Source organism: Rhipicephalus microplus, chromosome X (assembly GCF_043290135.1).
Source record: "Rhipicephalus microplus isolate Deutch F79 chromosome X, USDA_Rmic, whole genome shotgun sequence".
In the NCBI taxonomy this organism is placed as follows: Eukaryota; Metazoa; Arthropoda; class Arachnida; order Ixodida; family Ixodidae; genus Rhipicephalus; species Rhipicephalus microplus.
In genome coordinates this window covers 375,960,564-375,977,567 of record NC_134710.1, presented here as the reverse complement: position 1 = coordinate 375,977,567, position 17,004 = coordinate 375,960,564, and the positions used below count along the sequence as shown (strand labels likewise).

Below are 17,004 nucleotides of genomic sequence, written 5' to 3'. Positions count from 1 at the left end.
GTAAAAGTAAGATCGGATTCGGAAAAAGCGAAATGAGTGACGTGCGTCACTGCTTGCTCATTGTTCAATAAAAGGTTTCATAAAGTATGACGTAGCCAACAACAGCAACGAACTGCCGCCTCTTAAATAAAAAAAAGTACATTGCTGCACATTTACGGTAGAACATGGGCATAGATTGAAATACGCGTTATTTTTCATGAAGGCAAAATAAAAACTACTTTACAAAACGCTTTGCATTCAGCGGGATGTCGACACATCTGTGTAGTGTCATTTATGCTATTTGGATGAAAATCCCTGAATTTCAACGAATTCAGTAACCTGTGGCAGAAGAGCCTTTTGAATTTTCAGTTTCGGTTTCTGCGCCACCGCCGCCGCCGCCGACGACGAAAATTGGCCGCACGCCGCCGCCGATGAAAAAACCGGCGTGCGCCGACAACGCCGCCGCCGCCGACTCTGGACGGCCCCCACGCCGCCGCCGGACGAAATCGCCTCGGGGCACACCTCTAAATCTGTAGTACACACATTTGCCTAGTCTTCATACTTGCGGGCGGCGAATCGTACTTGCGGCTTTGTTTATTGCTGTGTTTCGATTTTGTTTTGAAAGAAATAGTCAACCCTTTTAAACTTCGTGACCCAATTTGAAAAGGTAATTAAAAATAGAGTGGTGAAGCGCGATCGCTGAACATTTGCGGATTTTTGTTTCATGAAAAAACTGCTTCAAGTCACACGAACACACACGGAGTCCAAAGCAGGCCAAAAGTACGAAGTTTAGACAAATGTGTGTACTACCCATCATTACCATGCTCGGTGAAGCGCTGTGTGTTGCAGCTCCCTTAGACACTAGCGCCAGAGTTCCCTCTGGTAAGTATTGTGAGAAAATCTATGGCTGGTTGTTACCGCCCGCTGCCGTGATAATAGTCTCGGTCGCGAGCGTAACCGTGCGGAGCTTGTTTAGAACTGAAGGCAAGCCAACTCCGCTGAGAGCGCGAGCCATTCCCCAGGCATTGTTTAGAGGAGGCGTTGGCCCGACATGCTTCCAAGGTTGCCATTACCGGCTTCCTTTTCCTTTGAGACGAGCCAAGTCGAGCCTAACAAAAACGTAAAAGAACAAGGTGGCTACTTCGAGGCCTGCTACCAGCATGGCGCCGCGGACACGCTACTCGCCTTCCGACGATAAAATTATTCTTCAAGAAGTTCTTGCGGTGAACCCTTACGAGAATGCTTCTCGGTGGCACACGATTACTGAAAGAGTGTCAATGCTGCTGCGGCGGACACTTAATTCGCGAAGTGTGAAAGAACGTGTTGACCTTCTCCTGGCCCACTTCCAACGGAATGACGCGCAAAACAGAAAAAAGTAAGTAGACCGTATATGTCACGTTATCTTCAAGCCACCACGTTGTGGCCAAACTTTGTAAACGTGATTGTTTGCTTGACTAGATTGGAAACAGAAGAAGAATACGCGGGAATCGACGTACTTCTCAAGCACGTGGCTGAACTCGCCGCCGAATACTCGTATCGGCCACCACAGTGGTTGTTCGGAAGCACCGTGCGAAGAACACTCCAGCTTCCGCATCAGAGACCACGCCATAGTCTGCGTCGGGGTCCACTGCTAAGTGGGTCAGACCTACCGCGCAGGCCAGTTTGGACGACCGCCACATCACCGCGCTGGAGTGCTATGCTGCTGAATCAGCAGCTGAAATAAGCAATCAATCTGGTAAGAACCTCGCTACAATCCCCCCCCCCTCCTTTTTTTTCTTTTTCTTGTTTCATAAGGCATGGAGAAGGAACCTCTGAAACATTGGCACTCATCTGCATCGTTCAATCAAATTAACTTGCACGATTCGAGGTCAAGTATACTCGGTATTGGTTGACCCATATGATACATTTATGTTAACATTCGTATTCACACTGAAATCTGTCAATGTGTGACTTTCTGAAAGTTTTTATTTCCAGTTGATATGCACGAGATAATTGCTATTTTCACCTCATAAAGTTTTTGGAGTGAATTCCGCGATGACACCGTTATTACGGTCGCTACGAATGCCCCTCAATTATCTGATAATCCGTCTTCTTAACTACCTCAAAAGGGAACAACAATCTATTGTTATGGCACCTATTCTTTAGCACAATGAAAAGCTTAATAGCCAGAGTGTCTAATCACATAATAGTAACAAGCAAAATGCTGTGAAACATTTGTAATAATTTGTTTCTATCTCCGGTGAATTTGCGGTTGGAGATGAACGTGACAACACATGCCTCAAACAGTGAGCGCAAGAGTGGTTCGTGTCCAAGCAAGGCAATACACTGTGCATGTGCACACTCTATGCGCTTACGCAGCAACTTAACAAGGTGCACTGGCTGCTCAAAAGGCAGCACCGCTTCTCACCGTGCAACTCCTTTTACCTAGTAAAAAAACACAGAATAGAGCAGGCTTTGTTATACGTGCTGTAATTTTGATGATGGCATGCATGACAGCATGGGAATATGCAACTGCATACAGCAGCAATAGACTCTGGAATCTAGCTGCGAGGGGCTTCTTCTGGGCTGTAGGACATACCCGTTTCTGGTTGCTTTTAAAAAAATATTCAAAATATAAGTCCTACTTACAATGAGAAAAGGCTGCTGTAATCTGTCACTATTTTCATGTTTGTTTTTTATTTCTTCTTGGTTGTAGTCACATTTCTACTGGTTGTCGGTCTCATCAAGTAACTGCATTCAGAAATTTGCAAATGATGTGCTGCAACAATGCTTTCTAGCGTTTAGGGTCACTCGTGTTGTTCAGCCTGATTGAAAGCAAATATGCACCTATTTCAGGGTGAAATGTTAGGGAACTTGTGTAACTAACATCACTAAAGAGGCACTGGTTTTTGATTTCATGTGTTTTAATATTTACCATCTGTACAAGGTGACGCAGTGACCCCAGCGGCTTCACTGCTGCGTAGCATTTATGCGATGGAGAATGAAGATACTGCAAATGATGTGGACGATCCAGACACACGCTGCCATTTTGACTGGCCCTTATCAGCTGAGGCACAATGTATGTAAAATATTCAAGTTTCAACATAATTCACTATAACAAAGAATTGGTGAGGCACTTATACACATTTTTGCCAGCATACTCTTGAAAACCTGTAAAAGCCGTTGTTAGGTATAACTGCCTTCACTTATTTTGCACAGCAGTGTTCCTGTGCATGTGCACAGCGTGATAATCTACATCTTCTGCATTGTTCTTATCATCTATATAGCTTACCGCATAACACTCTTTTGTTTTTGCTGTTGTTGGTTGAACATATGCAGCCATACCATCTCGTAGCACTGAATGGATAATTTTAATGAATAAATGGCCTCGCTCTCTGTTGTGATAACTTCCCCAGACACCAGTGGCAACAGCTAGAATGGTGGATATTTTTTCCTACGTTGTTTAATTAATACTTCAGCAATCCTACTGGTGCAAGTGTTTTGTTGCTTCTTGTCACCCTCCTTAATGCAATGAGCCACTTAAAGGTTTACATGAAATTATGTCATTACTTTGAATAATCACATGTGTGCCCATAATGGGGTCAATTTTCTAGCTCCCAACATGAGCGCAGCTGGCATGGCTGATGAGCGGACCCACACGCCAGCAACAACTGTTGATGAGCCAGCAACAACTGCTGATGGGCCCTCAACAGAAGTTCGTGGCAGCCCTACACCATACACAGGTATATTAATATTGTTGTGTCCTTGTAATGTTTTGAATAGCAATAATTAGTGGGTTTTTATGTGCCACGTAAAATTTACCGATTTTCTTTGGTTGTGAGCACAGCTGATAGCATGATGAATACTTGGGCAAGTATATTGGTGTAAATGTGCTGCTTTTCGTAACGTTGCCTAGTGTAACAGGCCAATTAAAGGCTTACTTAAAATTATGTCATCACTTTGAAGAGTCCCGTATGTGACATTGATGGGGTCAATTTTTCCAGAGCCTGAGCTAGCACCTGGCACGGCCATTGAGGCAAGCCACACGCCAGCAACAAGTGCGGATGGGCCTTCCCAAGTCACTCATAACCGTACACCATTTTTGGTACACCATTTTGTTAACTTTATATCCCTGTTGGTTATGTTTTCAATAGCTACAATTTGTGGGATTTCGCTTGCCAAACCCACAATATGAGTATGAGGTGTGTTGTAATGTACGTACTCAGCATTAATCTTTACGACTTTCAGTTATTTTATGTCAACCTCAGTTAAGTACACGAATGCCACTGCATTTCGCACACACTGAAATGAAGCCACAGCTGCCGAGAATTCAACCTACAACCTTGGATTAGGCAGTTCAACAACTAAGCTTGTTTCATGTTTTGTTTGTTCTCTTATAAAGAAAACAGACAGTATTTTCGATGAGCATGCCACTGCTGCCAGTATGATTATCAGCATTTAATGATTCATAATAACATGACTGCCTGTTGACCTATGGATACTTTTTGTCCGCTTGTGCAGAAATTATATTCGATGTGCCATAATATGAGGTCATACAGAGACACAAGTATTCAATGTCATTTGCACATATTTTACAGCATTCTTTTAGACACTTCCATTTTATTATCAGATGTCCAGTGATGGAAGTGAATTTTTACTTTTTGGAGCATACTTTGGAGCAGCCATAGTTGTTTTCGGAGCAGAAAAACAGGGTAGTTCAGAGCAGCTATCGGTGTTTTAGAAGATATTAAATTTGCCATACATTAGTATGAGTTCGGAGCATTGTCGAATAAGCTCGAAAGTATTATTTCTGATTAAACATATTTAACAGACAACAGTCATTATAAATTAAATGTATCATACAACAAATAGCACATTGTCACAAATATGCTGTGCAATAAGCTGCAATTTAAAATTTTACCATGTGTGGCAGATATGAAATCAAACTGGAAAAGCTGAGCACCACACTTTAGAAGTAACTGCAGTCCCATATAACTGTTGCCAAATAAGCAATAGATAATAGGCATCAGATAAAAGCAGTCCTGCTCATTTTCAAAATGCTTCATATGCCAATTCTTGTCCCACATATGAGATCAGAGCTAATAACGCTGCACACTAGTAACACACTGGGATTGTAGTACGCAGATTCTTTTTAGTTTCTTTAAGACTTGTGTGTCGGTCAAACAGTAAGTTCAGCATTCTCATACTCTCAGTGTCATCTCAGAGCAAGTTTGAAGCTATTAGTAACAAACAATAAACTTCGAAGCAGCATTTCTATTTTGGAGTAGTTTGGAGCGATTGAAGCAGCACTTCCATCACTGCGTGTGATCAAGCAAGCTGTGGTTTATGCAATGAGCAATACTGGACTCCCCAAACATAGGCTGATTTTGTGGTTACAATTAAAATTCACGTGACAGATCAATTTCAATTAGTGTCTGAAGTGTACATTTTCAGTGCCAGTAGACATAAAGCAATAAATATGACAATCTTGTGCATTTTCACAGCTTTCAACAAATGTGCCACAGCCACTGCCTAGAGGCAGTGCACGAGCACAACGGGCTGCATCAACACAACAGACCCCTCGACGACGCACACCATCATGAGGTACATAACAAAGTTTTTGCTCTATCCAAATGAGCCTAGAGCCTAAAGGACTTGTCTGCCATGATGGCACCCAGGAAAGAATTCGTTTCATCACAGCAAAGTAATATGTGCCATTGTGCAATCACAGCATCAACTTTGACTTTACTACAGTGTGGTTTTGAGCTCAAGTACAGATATGAATGCAACAGTCAATCTTTGAAGTTCAGAGTAATATTTCATATCTTATGGGCATATTATTCAGCAGCATAAAGCAGCCTTAGCTTAATAAGTAGATCATGTATAACTTATTCACTATAGAAGTCACAAGGCTGTCCAGAAAGTTAATGTTTGGTGCACTTTCTATCGCTTAGCTTGTTACTGAGACATAAAATCCTTGCCACTTTCCAAAGGATTGTAGAGCTGGTTAAAGTTACTGAATTTCAATCTGCCACTGCCAGCATAGCAGAACAGAAAAATGCATTGAACTGATTTAAGAAATACAATGAGAATTTCAGTAATAAATCCCGTTCAGCGGAATAGTTTGCTATTCAGATATGTCCAAACGAAAAATTTTTGCGCAAAACAGATAGAAAAACCAATGGCGGTTTCCTAAAAGCATAAATAATTCTTAAATGTTTGTAAATCTGCGTGGTTACTGTATATGGTACTGCGACCACAGCAAGAGTGCTCGTCTTCTTCAGTTGATGCTAGATTGTCAATGCTTGTCAGGGGGCTACTTGGTTTGCAAGCACTGTAACGAAAGAACATTGCAAGAATACGGGGACAAACTGAGCACAAGATGAGCGCTGACTCACACCCGATCTTTATTTTTTATTTGCTGCAGTGCATCAATATATATACCATACACATGAAAATAAAAAGCTGTTCAACAACTCTTGCTTTTGTCCGCTCATAGTGAACGCTCATACTGAACAGAAACAGACATACTGCTCATACTGAACAGAAGCAGACAGGAATACATGAGGGCACAGGCATTGTTTCTGTGTGAATGTGGTTATTGTGCAACGTTAAATATTTCTGAAAAAGCAAAGTATTAATCAGTGACAGGCTGCAATTAGGCAAACCAATGCATTATCTACACACACTGGCAACACATTCATGTCATTTCGTTATGAACAAGTGCCCAGCACTGATTGCTATATAAGTGAGCTGAATAATGTGAACCATTCACTCATTCGTAGCAGTAAAATGATGCTGCGAAAGTAGTAAGCAGCATGTGTTCAAAAAGCGTAATGACAGCACACACAGTTTCATCAGACACATCGTTGCACAGCCATTTAAGATTGACTGTATAAATTTCATTCACATAGCCAGTGAGATATCTCTTGTTCTCATTTCGATGTGCAGCCTACATAGCATTTTATTAACATAATAGGCACATTAAACTTTTGTATGCACACCTTCTATACAGCAGTGCTTAATTAAGAACGCAAGCGACTTCTTATGATGATTAAACCTCGTGTTGAGTGCAATCATATTGTCATTTTAACTCCCGAAGAATGCCTAAAACAGTTCATATACTAGTGGCACCATCAAATACACAGAGAGAAGTTTTCATCACTGCAGTTCACCGCCTCGGCCAAGCCATACAGCGGAACCTGAACGTACCTCTGATACGGCTGAGGAGACTGGTGTCGACACCTGCAGCAATGAGTAAAACCTTTCTGAATCCACCTAAGTAATGACAAATGAAGCGCATGCATAGATAGCCAACATAAAAAACATGTTTTGTAACTTTCTTCGTGTTCTAGCACATTTGGAGAATGTGTCTAATGTTTTCACAATAGATTCAGCTGCAGGCAATTGTAACACTTCATAGGTTATATACTAATATTTATTTATTATTTTCAATACTGCCAGTCTCACTTGGAGACCAAAGCAGGTGGGCATACAGATAACAACGTGAGTGCAACAGAATACACGCAGTGCACAGTACAATGGCATGTCATACAAAGAAGTGTTCTCTCTAATACAACATTAGTATATACAACGGAAGAATCAAGGTTAATACAATCCAATGAAACACAAAGAAACCATTAAAAAAAAGAATTTGCATGAATATGAAACCTTTTCCTTTCCCTTTTCATGGTTGGGGCTTATTTCCTATCGCGTCACAAAATATTGATGATGATTCTATGGCAGCTACTGTTGGGTCGAGGTTGTTCCACTCCCTAACTGCTGTAGGAAAAAATGAGTATTTAAACGTGTTGGAGTTGCAAAAGTATTCAGTTAACATTTTATCGTGTTTATTACGCGATATCCGGGATCTAGAGAAGGTGATATATTTGGAAGAAATTATGTTGAAGTGGTTGTGCAGAAGGCTATGCATGAATTTTAACCGAGCTTGTCTTGCTCTGCCTGCCAGTGTGTCTAAACCGGATGATGCTAGAAGTTCAGTGGGCGAGTCAGTACGTTTGTATTTGTTATGGATGAACCGTATCGCTTTTCTTTGAACTTTTTCTAGTTGATTTACGTTAGTAATATTGTGAGGGAACCAAACAGTGTTAGCATATTCTAGTACTGGCCGCACAAAGGTTGTGTAACTGAGGAGTTTGATAGGAGTGGGAGCAGACTTCAAGCACCTTTTAAGAAAGAATAACTTACGGATAGCTTTTGAGGATATGTTGGCAATGTGTTTGTTCCACTTGAGGTCGGTTGCTAGAGTAAGTCCTAGGTATTTGTGTTCATAAACTTTAGTTAGTTCAGTGTCATTAAGTGAGTAAGTAAATTCTGACGGGTTCTTCTTTTTTGTTACCGTCATTGACACAGATTTGCTGGTATTAATAGACATTTGCCATTGTTCACACCATGTGTTTATCACGTTAAGTTGTCTGTTCAGGGTGTGGTGGTCTTCGTAACACAGTATTTCTTTATAGATAATGCAGTCGTCTGCGAACAGCTTTATGTTGCATTCCATGTTAGTGATGATGTCATTAATATAAATTAAAAACAGCAAGGGCCCCAAGACCGAGCCCTGAGGTACACCAGATGAGATGGGAACAATGTCGGATGATGCTTCATTGAAATGGACGAATTGCGAACGCTGGGATAAAAAATCGCCAATCCAAGCAGAAATATTTCCGATGCCAATTATTGCCTCTAGTTTTGCTATTAACTTGTTGTGACACACGCGATCAAAAGCTTTGCTAAAGTCCAAGAATATAATGTCTGCTTGGCCGCGATTGTCAATTATCTGTGCAAGGTCATGAACAACTTCCGTTAATTGCGTCACTGTTGACATTCCGCGTCTAAACCCGTGCTGGCTGGGTGTTAATATGCGATTTTGTTCAAGATATACTGTCAGATGTTTTAAAATGATATGTTCTAGGATCTTGCATGATGTACTGGTAAGGGATATGGGTCGATAGTTAGACGGGGAGTTTATGTCACCTGATTTATGAATTGGTATCACCTTTGCCTTCCTCCAGTCATTTGGCACACGTGCAGTTGATAGTGAAAAACGATAGATAATACCCAGGTATCTGCTGCACCATTCCGCGTATCGTTTCAGGAATTCATTTGGAACATTGTCAGGGCCGCTTGATTTTTTAGCATCTAATCCAAGTAGAAGGTTAAGGATTCCCGAGTCAGATATGATGAGTGGGTCGATGCTGGAGCCTGTAGAAACGACCGATGGAAGAAACCCGTTATCTGTAGTAAATACAGATTGAAAGTACTTGTTGAATACATCAGCCTGGACAGCATTTTCATCATGAGTGCGTTCTGGCGCCAAAGTATTGCGTGCACGAAAGTGATTCCAAAATCTCTGCGGATTATTTTTTAGGAAATCTGGTAGGATTGTATTAAAGTATTGTTTCCGTGACTGGTTCAACTTTTGTTTCAGCTCTTGCTTGGCACCTATCAGCTTAGATTTCACGACTGATTGACTTTCTGTATGCTTCAGTGAACGACGTAACCTCTTAACTTTCCTTTTGGCATGTATAACCTCGCGCGTTACCCATGGGCTGTATTTTCTTGGTTTCCTAGTTTTTAACGGTATAAATTTGGTAATGCAGTCATGTATTATGCCCTTAAACTTTATCCAGAGGACATTTATATCTGCCGACGGATCAGAAGCAAATTCTGAAAATGATGTGAACTCATGTGCCAGGGACGTCAAAACGCCAGCGTCGTTCGATTTCTCAAAGTCAATGATTTTGCTTTCAAAGGACCTTTTCGAAATAGAACATGATAATGGTAGGTGGCATATCGGGATATCGTGGTCGGATATTCCTTCAATAATGCCAGTTTGCAATGTATTTAGTTGAAAGTGATCACTGATCAGTATTAGGTCAAGTATGTTGTTTGCAGTACCTTGCGAGCGCGTTGTTTGGCTAACTACTTGTTCTAGACTAAAATTTAGCATCAGATCAATCAGCGCTTCGGAAGCATGTGATGAATATTCCTTTGTGTTCCAATTAATGTCTGGTAAGTTAAAGTCCCCCATAATGATAATTCTTAGGCTTGGGGCGTGGTTCTGCAGAAACTCATGTATGTTCCTTACGCAATCTTCGTTCGAGTCAGGACTTCGGTAAACGCAGCCTGTAATTATGGCAGTGCTGTTGCAGATGATTCTGCAGAACACCGCCTCAGCTTCCCTCACATCTGGCAATTGTACGAATGGAAGGGATTTCTTTATCAACAGCGCCACACCACCACCACGTGACGGTCGGTCTTTTCGAATGATGCAATAATTTGGAGGCACTATTTCGTGATCTGAGATAGCCGGGGAAAGCCACGTCTCGGTTAACGCTACTATATCAGGGTTATGTGCAAGGAGTAGGTTTTCAAACGCTTCAGTCTTATTTAAAATGCTTCTGGCGTTTACATTTAGTAGTGTTAGTTCCTCGGCTGTGTTTTGCTTCGCGTGTTTGGACGTTTTGCTTCGGCGTTTTTTCTCAGCGGGACCCTCTCCCCCTTGCCCTCATCCCAGGTGAATACTTGTTCATTTATGTAAAGTTTGTCCAATGACAAAGACACTTTGTCATGATGCTCCCGGTTTGCCTTTGCGCTATTCCACAGCAACCTTCTTATCTCTCGTGTTCTCTTACAGAAATCTTCCCCAATAGAGAGACCCGTATTTTTCAGCTTGCGTCCCTCCCGCAATATTATTGATTTCTGTCTAGAGTCAAGTAGCCTCAACATTACTGGTCTCGTTTTGTTCTGGGCCGGTTTTCCAAGACGATGAATTCGTTCTATGGTCACAGGCTTCAAGCCGAGTATGTCCTGAACAATGCCTTTATTTACAGCTTGTTCTAACTTTTCACTGTTCTCCTGTTCTGTTTCCGCTAAGCCGTATACTATAATATTGGACCTTCTACTCTGGTTTTCCAGGTCGTCCATTCGTTTTTCCAAATTTTTGGTAATCAGATGCATGTCTTCTATTTGTTTTACGCATGAAGTTATCTTCGGTTCAAGGCGCGACAGGACATCTAACTTTTTATCCATATCAGCAAGCCGCCCCTCTTTAATTTCTTTGATATCGACGGCAACTTCCTTCAACTGCTTTGCGATTTGTGCTAGATCAGGTCCCGGATTACTTTCAATATCTCCTGCTAGCAAAAGAAGCTTTCTTAAAAATAGCAACACACTCGCAAATGCACAGCAAAGCCGAGGGCACGGCAGCACCAGCAAAAATGGGTCACCAGAACGTATACAGTAATCGTATTGTCTTCTTACCTGCACGATGAAGACAAACGGGTTAGTGACCGTCATTTCGCCGGTGCCGCCGTGCCCAATGGACGCACTGCGAGGAGGCAGGCTACTTATAGGCGCACTGTGAGGCGGCGCTGGGTGCTGGTGACGTAGATCTTCACACGTGGTCCTGGTCACGGATCTGGGCTGGCAGTCCCAAGGCGCCGGGCATGTTATCTCCGTCACGTGGAAGTTGACGAAGCTTGTGTCCGGCGCGTACCCGGGCAATCGTGCTGGCATAGCACGTACATCACCCACGGATGCAAGAAGACCGATGGACAACTGCACGATGAAGACAAACGGGTTAGTGACCGTCATTTCGCCGGTGCCGCCGTGCCCAATGGACGCACTGCGAGGAGGCAGGCTACTTATAGGCGCACTGTGAGGCGGCGCTGGGTGCTGGTGACGTAGATCTTCACACGTGGTCCTGGTCACGGATCTGGGCTGGCAGTCCCAAGGCGCCGGGCATGTTATCTCCGTCACGTGGAAGTTGACGAAGCTTGTGTCCGGCGCGTACCCGGGCAATCGTGCTGGCATAGCACGTACATCACCCACGGATGCAAGAAGACCGATGGACAACTGCACGATGAAGACAAACGGGTTAGTGACCGTCATTTCGCCGGTGCCGCCGTGCCCAATCTTCCTTCTTCTGCAGTGACGCCGGTGCCGCCGTGCCCAATACTTCCTTCTTCTGCAGTGACGCTTCAGCAACCACCTCAAGAGAGTAGCCACCATCAAAACGGTGCGTAAATGGAAAAAATATTTTAGGTACTCCTGGCGAGAGATCACAATTACAACTTTTTAAAAAAATCTCTTTCTGTACATTTAAGCAATATGTACAATTCACTGCAGGTCACGCTCGTCAAGACGACAAAGGAACTGCGAAGGTGCTTGGTGAGATATACCGCAAGAGCTATAGGATAAACTTGCAGACTTTTTTTCTAACAATCCTGCACATGATACAAAAAACAAAACTTTATAAGGTTAACACTTGGTCAAGTTGGTACACAGACATAGTAAAAAAACAGTGTGAGAAAGACAAGGTAGAAACAGAAAAAATAGGACAGAGCACCGATTTTAAACTCAGGTTTTTTTGTTGTGGGCACATTTACACTATGGCAGACAGAACCCATGCAACTACCGCAATTTTAGACGTCATTATCACAACATCAGCACCCTACAAAAAACACCAGTGTCAGTTTCAAAGATGAAAAGCCCATTTATTTCACAAAGAAAGGTAGACGCCCTATTAGCATTTTTAACTTTTAAGTGCGCGATTTAATTTGCTTCAGTTACTCTATTTTTTTTCCTTTCATAGTGCCCAAAATCACAAACATCAGTTGAAGATCAGTGCTGTCTTGTTTCTTCTGTTTCTACCTTGTCGTTCTCACACTTTTGTTTACTTTCTGAAGCAACAATGCCACCTTGAAGCATTCATATGCATGAATCACAGATCACACTTGCTTTATAGCAATGAAGGAGAGGGCACAAGCCATGAAGCCGTGGCGCAAGCGTGCATGGAGCACCTTGAACACATCTGAGTGAACAGGGGAATTAACAAAGAAACATAACTTTGGTTTATTCGCTCTACGTACCGATGCAAGCCTCGGAGAGCTACCAGTCCACATTGCACAAGATATAATGCATGCACTAGAACTTATGCTGTATGAAGCAGAGGTGAAACTGTGTCCGAGCAGTGAAAAAACTTGAAGTGTTTACATACCGCCAATGACAACCACCTTTTTTTATCTTCTGTTCGCTTCTCTAGTCCTAGCTTAAAGGGGGTCATGACTGGTCACCCAACAATTCACGGTTATCAGCGAAAACAAAACTATACAGGCAAATGTGCTAGTACACGTGTGAAAAGTGGCCTTAAGAGACTATTTTAGACAAAAATAAGCCGTAGAAATCATCGGCTCTTAACTCAACCAACCACAGGCGACCGCCATTTTGTCATGGCGTGCGAGACGTCGCAAGCCGAAGGAGCTGTGGCAAAGGTATACACATTGCACATTTACAGGACCCATTTTGCCGTCCAAAATTATTTGCTGCAAGTACCAGCGCTACATTGCTAATGCAGTAGCAATGTTTCAACCCCTGGAAGTCACTTAGCTTCAGTGGCGAGTTCGACAATGCCAAAAAAAATTTTATTGCAAGCGCAGTTGACGACGAAACACGACCATTTGCCAGAATGCACACCGTGCAGCAGCTTGCCGAACAAGCGGTTCGTGATGTAACGGCTAGGGAGTGCGTCAGTGTTGCCCAACTGTCAGGCCACTAGCTCGTTTATAAAAATATTCGATTATAAATTAACAGCTCGAGCAAATTGCTCAAATTTTGCCAGCTTGTCTGTGAACATACAAGAATCAGCTCGTACAACACACATTATGGTTGAAAATTGGGTGTCATGACCCCTCTAAGGCCACTTATTTCTGTGATAATTGTAGTGATAACTGTGCAATAACTCAAAGACTTTAACATGAATTATTTATTTTTGTGTTTTCATGGTTATATTTGGACATGACATAGTTTTCCCTGTAATGTATCTGTTGTGTCACCGCTGATATTTTTCTTCTTTGTTTAGCTTAAGAGGATGCCTTGTAGACAAGTTCTGTAAGCAATAAAATGCATTTACAACACATCTTCACCTTGTACGCATCAAGTTCTGTTCACAACTTTGTCCTGCCAAGGAACCTGGCCGTTTGTGACGAAGTAGTGCGCATATTTATCTCGAACTTACTTGGCATACCTGCAACGCATAAGTGCCATGTGAAATTTGTGTCAGCGTAGCCTAATGGAGGACACACACTGTAAAAGGAGCATGCTGAGCTTGAAAATCTCACGCGTAATGTCATATCAGTGTCGTAGTCATGACGCTACATCGCCAAAGTGTTCCTCAATTTTATGTAATAATGAGCGCTACCTCTGCTGTTTATTTTCTACGGCATCATCACAGCTTCTGATAGAATGCATATTTACTGACTAACTTTAGAAATTTTGATATGTCAAGTTCTATGACAGCCGAGGTCAGCAACTGCTCGCATTTGGACAAAACCATTGTACACTTTTGAGAGAACGATTGCTCTGTACAGTTAAACCAAATTAAATGTAACTCGGTCAGCTCAAAATTTATCATAATTGATGGACCCGTTCAATAGGGATCAGCAAAGTACTCAACAAGAATATCGTTTTGTTTTGTTAAAACGTCATCTTGCGCGGCACATGGCTGTGCCCGTCAATTTGGAACAAGGTTGACCTCTATGTTCTCTTATTGCTCGTTTGCTAACATATATTCAGCTACAATAGGAAAGTAGAAGAATCAAGGACTCATTTCTGTTAAGTAGACACAGTCCTAATTGGAACAAACAAACAAACTGATATAAGTATGTAGGATGCTGTTGGTAGTAATTATGATATAAATGTGAAGAAACCAAATGGACGTAAAGATTTGCACTTCTAGGGACAAAACTTGTGCCACAAATCTCCCATAAAGTGACCGGGGAGATTAGGTAGAAACTACCGTGGTAGAACATAGCACATTATATTCTAGGGTCAGAGGTTCATTTCACCGGCACCAAGGTAGCCTTTCACTACGCTTCTTTCTTCATATTGTCATTGTGAATACTACTAGCACATTCTACACTTTCCCTTACTTTGATGTGTGATAGTACTAAAGAACTTTCACCAACTGATGCTTATAATTAAAAGTAGTAAAACTTGACTAGCTCTTGAGCAACAGAGATGATTTGACATACAAATGACCTCGAAAACAGAAAACAAATGACCTCGAAAACAGAAGTCGCCGGAAAAATCTTGTTTTCTATGGCGTTGATGATAAAACCTCAGAATCCTGGTATGAATCCGAAGCTATAATGAAGAATATTTGCAAAACAAGCCTTGGAATGGAACTCGAGTCTGTGGAAAGGGCACATCGCTTAGGACGCTATAATGAGAATAAAAAGAGGCCAATTATTGTTAAATTTTCGTTGTACAAAGAGCATCAGGCAGTGCTTCTCAATGCCAACAGATTCAAGAATTCTCGGGACAGCGTTAGCGAAGATTACTCACATGACACAAGAAGTATCGGGAATAAGCTGTGGGAATATGCTAAGACAAAAAGAGAGGATAAGAACAATAAAATGAAGCTGAATTTTGACAAACTGATTAATAACGGCAGGGCTTTCAGGTGGGATGACGAAAAAGAAGAGGTCGTCTCAGTACGCCGGCAATGACAAACTAGAAAAGGAGAAATACCGATGTCAAGAACTTGTTGCCGTCATCGTGAACTGCCGAAGCGTAGTTAATAATGTTGCTGAGCTCTTGGGCTTAATTGACAGTGTTAACGCAGATATCGTCCTTGGTAAAGAATCTTGGCTAAAGCCCTCGATTGCTGATGGTGAGGTGTTTCCACAAATTTTCGTCGTCTATCGCAACGAAAGGCTCACAGCAGGTGGTGGCGTTTTTTTACTTGTTCGTTCTTGCTTACAGTCATTTGAAGTTGATTATAAGTGCGACGCACTGGAGTCTGTATGGTGCAAGATAATACTGCCTGATAACTTCGCCTTTTTGTTTGGAGTGGTTTATCGCTCGCCGAGCTCAGATATTAGCATAATGCAAACATTAGATGAAATTATTTCTGAAGCCTCAGCCCAGACAATACTCCTAGGGGGGGAAGTTATTCTGCCTTGCTTATCCTGGGGTAATGGTTCCTGTATAAGCATAAGCGGGCACATGAACCTTGCGATGAAAAATATCGTCGACACGTTTGCTTTGACGCAGTACCTTACCACCCCTACTCGCAATGACGCTGTGTTAGACCCTTTGTTTTGTAACTTGCCAAATTTCGTAAATTACGTGACTGTGATTCTAGGAATTAGTGACCATCTTGCTGTTGTTGCTTGTATCCAAAAAAAAAGTGTGTGCGAAGTTACCTACGAGTAGAAGGATCTACTTTTATGACAAGGGTGACTACGATGCAATTTCTAAAGAACTTCGTAATTCGTTCCCCATTTTCGAATGTCTTTTTGAGGAGGGCAATGTGCATGATATCTGGGACAAATTTAGGAATATATTTTCCGAGTTAACAAATAGACATATCCCCAGTGTTCATTCATCACGGCTAAAAAAGCACAAACAACCATGGGTAACAGCACATATATTAAATCTTATTAACAAAAGAAAAAGGGCATTAGGCGCGTTCAAGAAAAGCGAATCAGTTGCTCAGTTTGAGAAGCTGAAGTCGATTACCCACGAATATAAGCTAAAGATAAAAAAAGCTAAAGAGGATTACTTCACTGAGCTGAGCAACAAAATGAAATCAAATCCTAAAATGTTTGGGAAGTACTTAAAACTGTGTGGCTCTGATTCCTTTGGAATACAGGAGTTAAATTATAACGGCAAGGTAATTACTAATGACGAGGATAAGGCTGCATGGCTTAACAACTTTTTCCGCTCGCTATTCTTACCCAAACACAGCTGTAATTATCATCCAACCATATTGAGCATTTCGCCTATGCTTCCTGTCGAGCTTAGTGTTAATGGAATTGAAAAACTATTGAAGGACGTTGATGAGAGTAAATCTAGTGGTCCAGATGGAATATCTCCGCGTGTACTCAAGCGTTGTGCGGGGCCAATTTCTATGTATCTTTATGCAATTTTTGAAAGATCTTTAACGACAGGTACCCTAACACACGACTGGAAAATTGCGCACGTGGTACCGATACACAAAGGTGGGACCAAAAAAGACGT

The 17,004-nt window shown here is 42.0% G+C and overlaps 1 protein-coding gene and 1 long non-coding RNA gene across 2 annotated transcripts in view; one reads left to right on the top strand and one right to left on the bottom strand.

Moving 5' to 3' along the window:
• The first annotated feature begins 799 nt into the window (after nt 1-799).
• LOC142776397 (uncharacterized) lies at nt 800-13,899 on the top strand. Its single transcript, XM_075880014.1, has 9 exons — nt 800-1,354; nt 1,438-1,714; nt 2,906-3,037; nt 3,573-3,701; nt 3,963-4,063; nt 5,461-5,562; nt 7,129-7,215; nt 11,954-11,998; nt 12,109-13,899. Exons 3-7 carry the CDS (start codon nt 2,953-2,955, stop codon nt 7,162-7,164), a joined length of 453 nt encoding a protein of 150 aa, XP_075736129.1. The 5' UTR covers nt 800-1,354; nt 1,438-1,714; nt 2,906-2,952; the 3' UTR covers nt 7,165-7,215; nt 11,954-11,998; nt 12,109-13,899.
• LOC142776398 (uncharacterized) overlaps nt 6,331-17,004 on the bottom strand; it is a 34,270-nt gene continuing 23,596 nt past the window's right edge. Inside the window, exon 2 of the long non-coding RNA XR_012887516.1 lies at nt 6,331-7,203. This is a non-coding gene — a long non-coding RNA (uncharacterized LOC142776398). The remainder of the gene's footprint in view (nt 7,204-17,004) is intronic.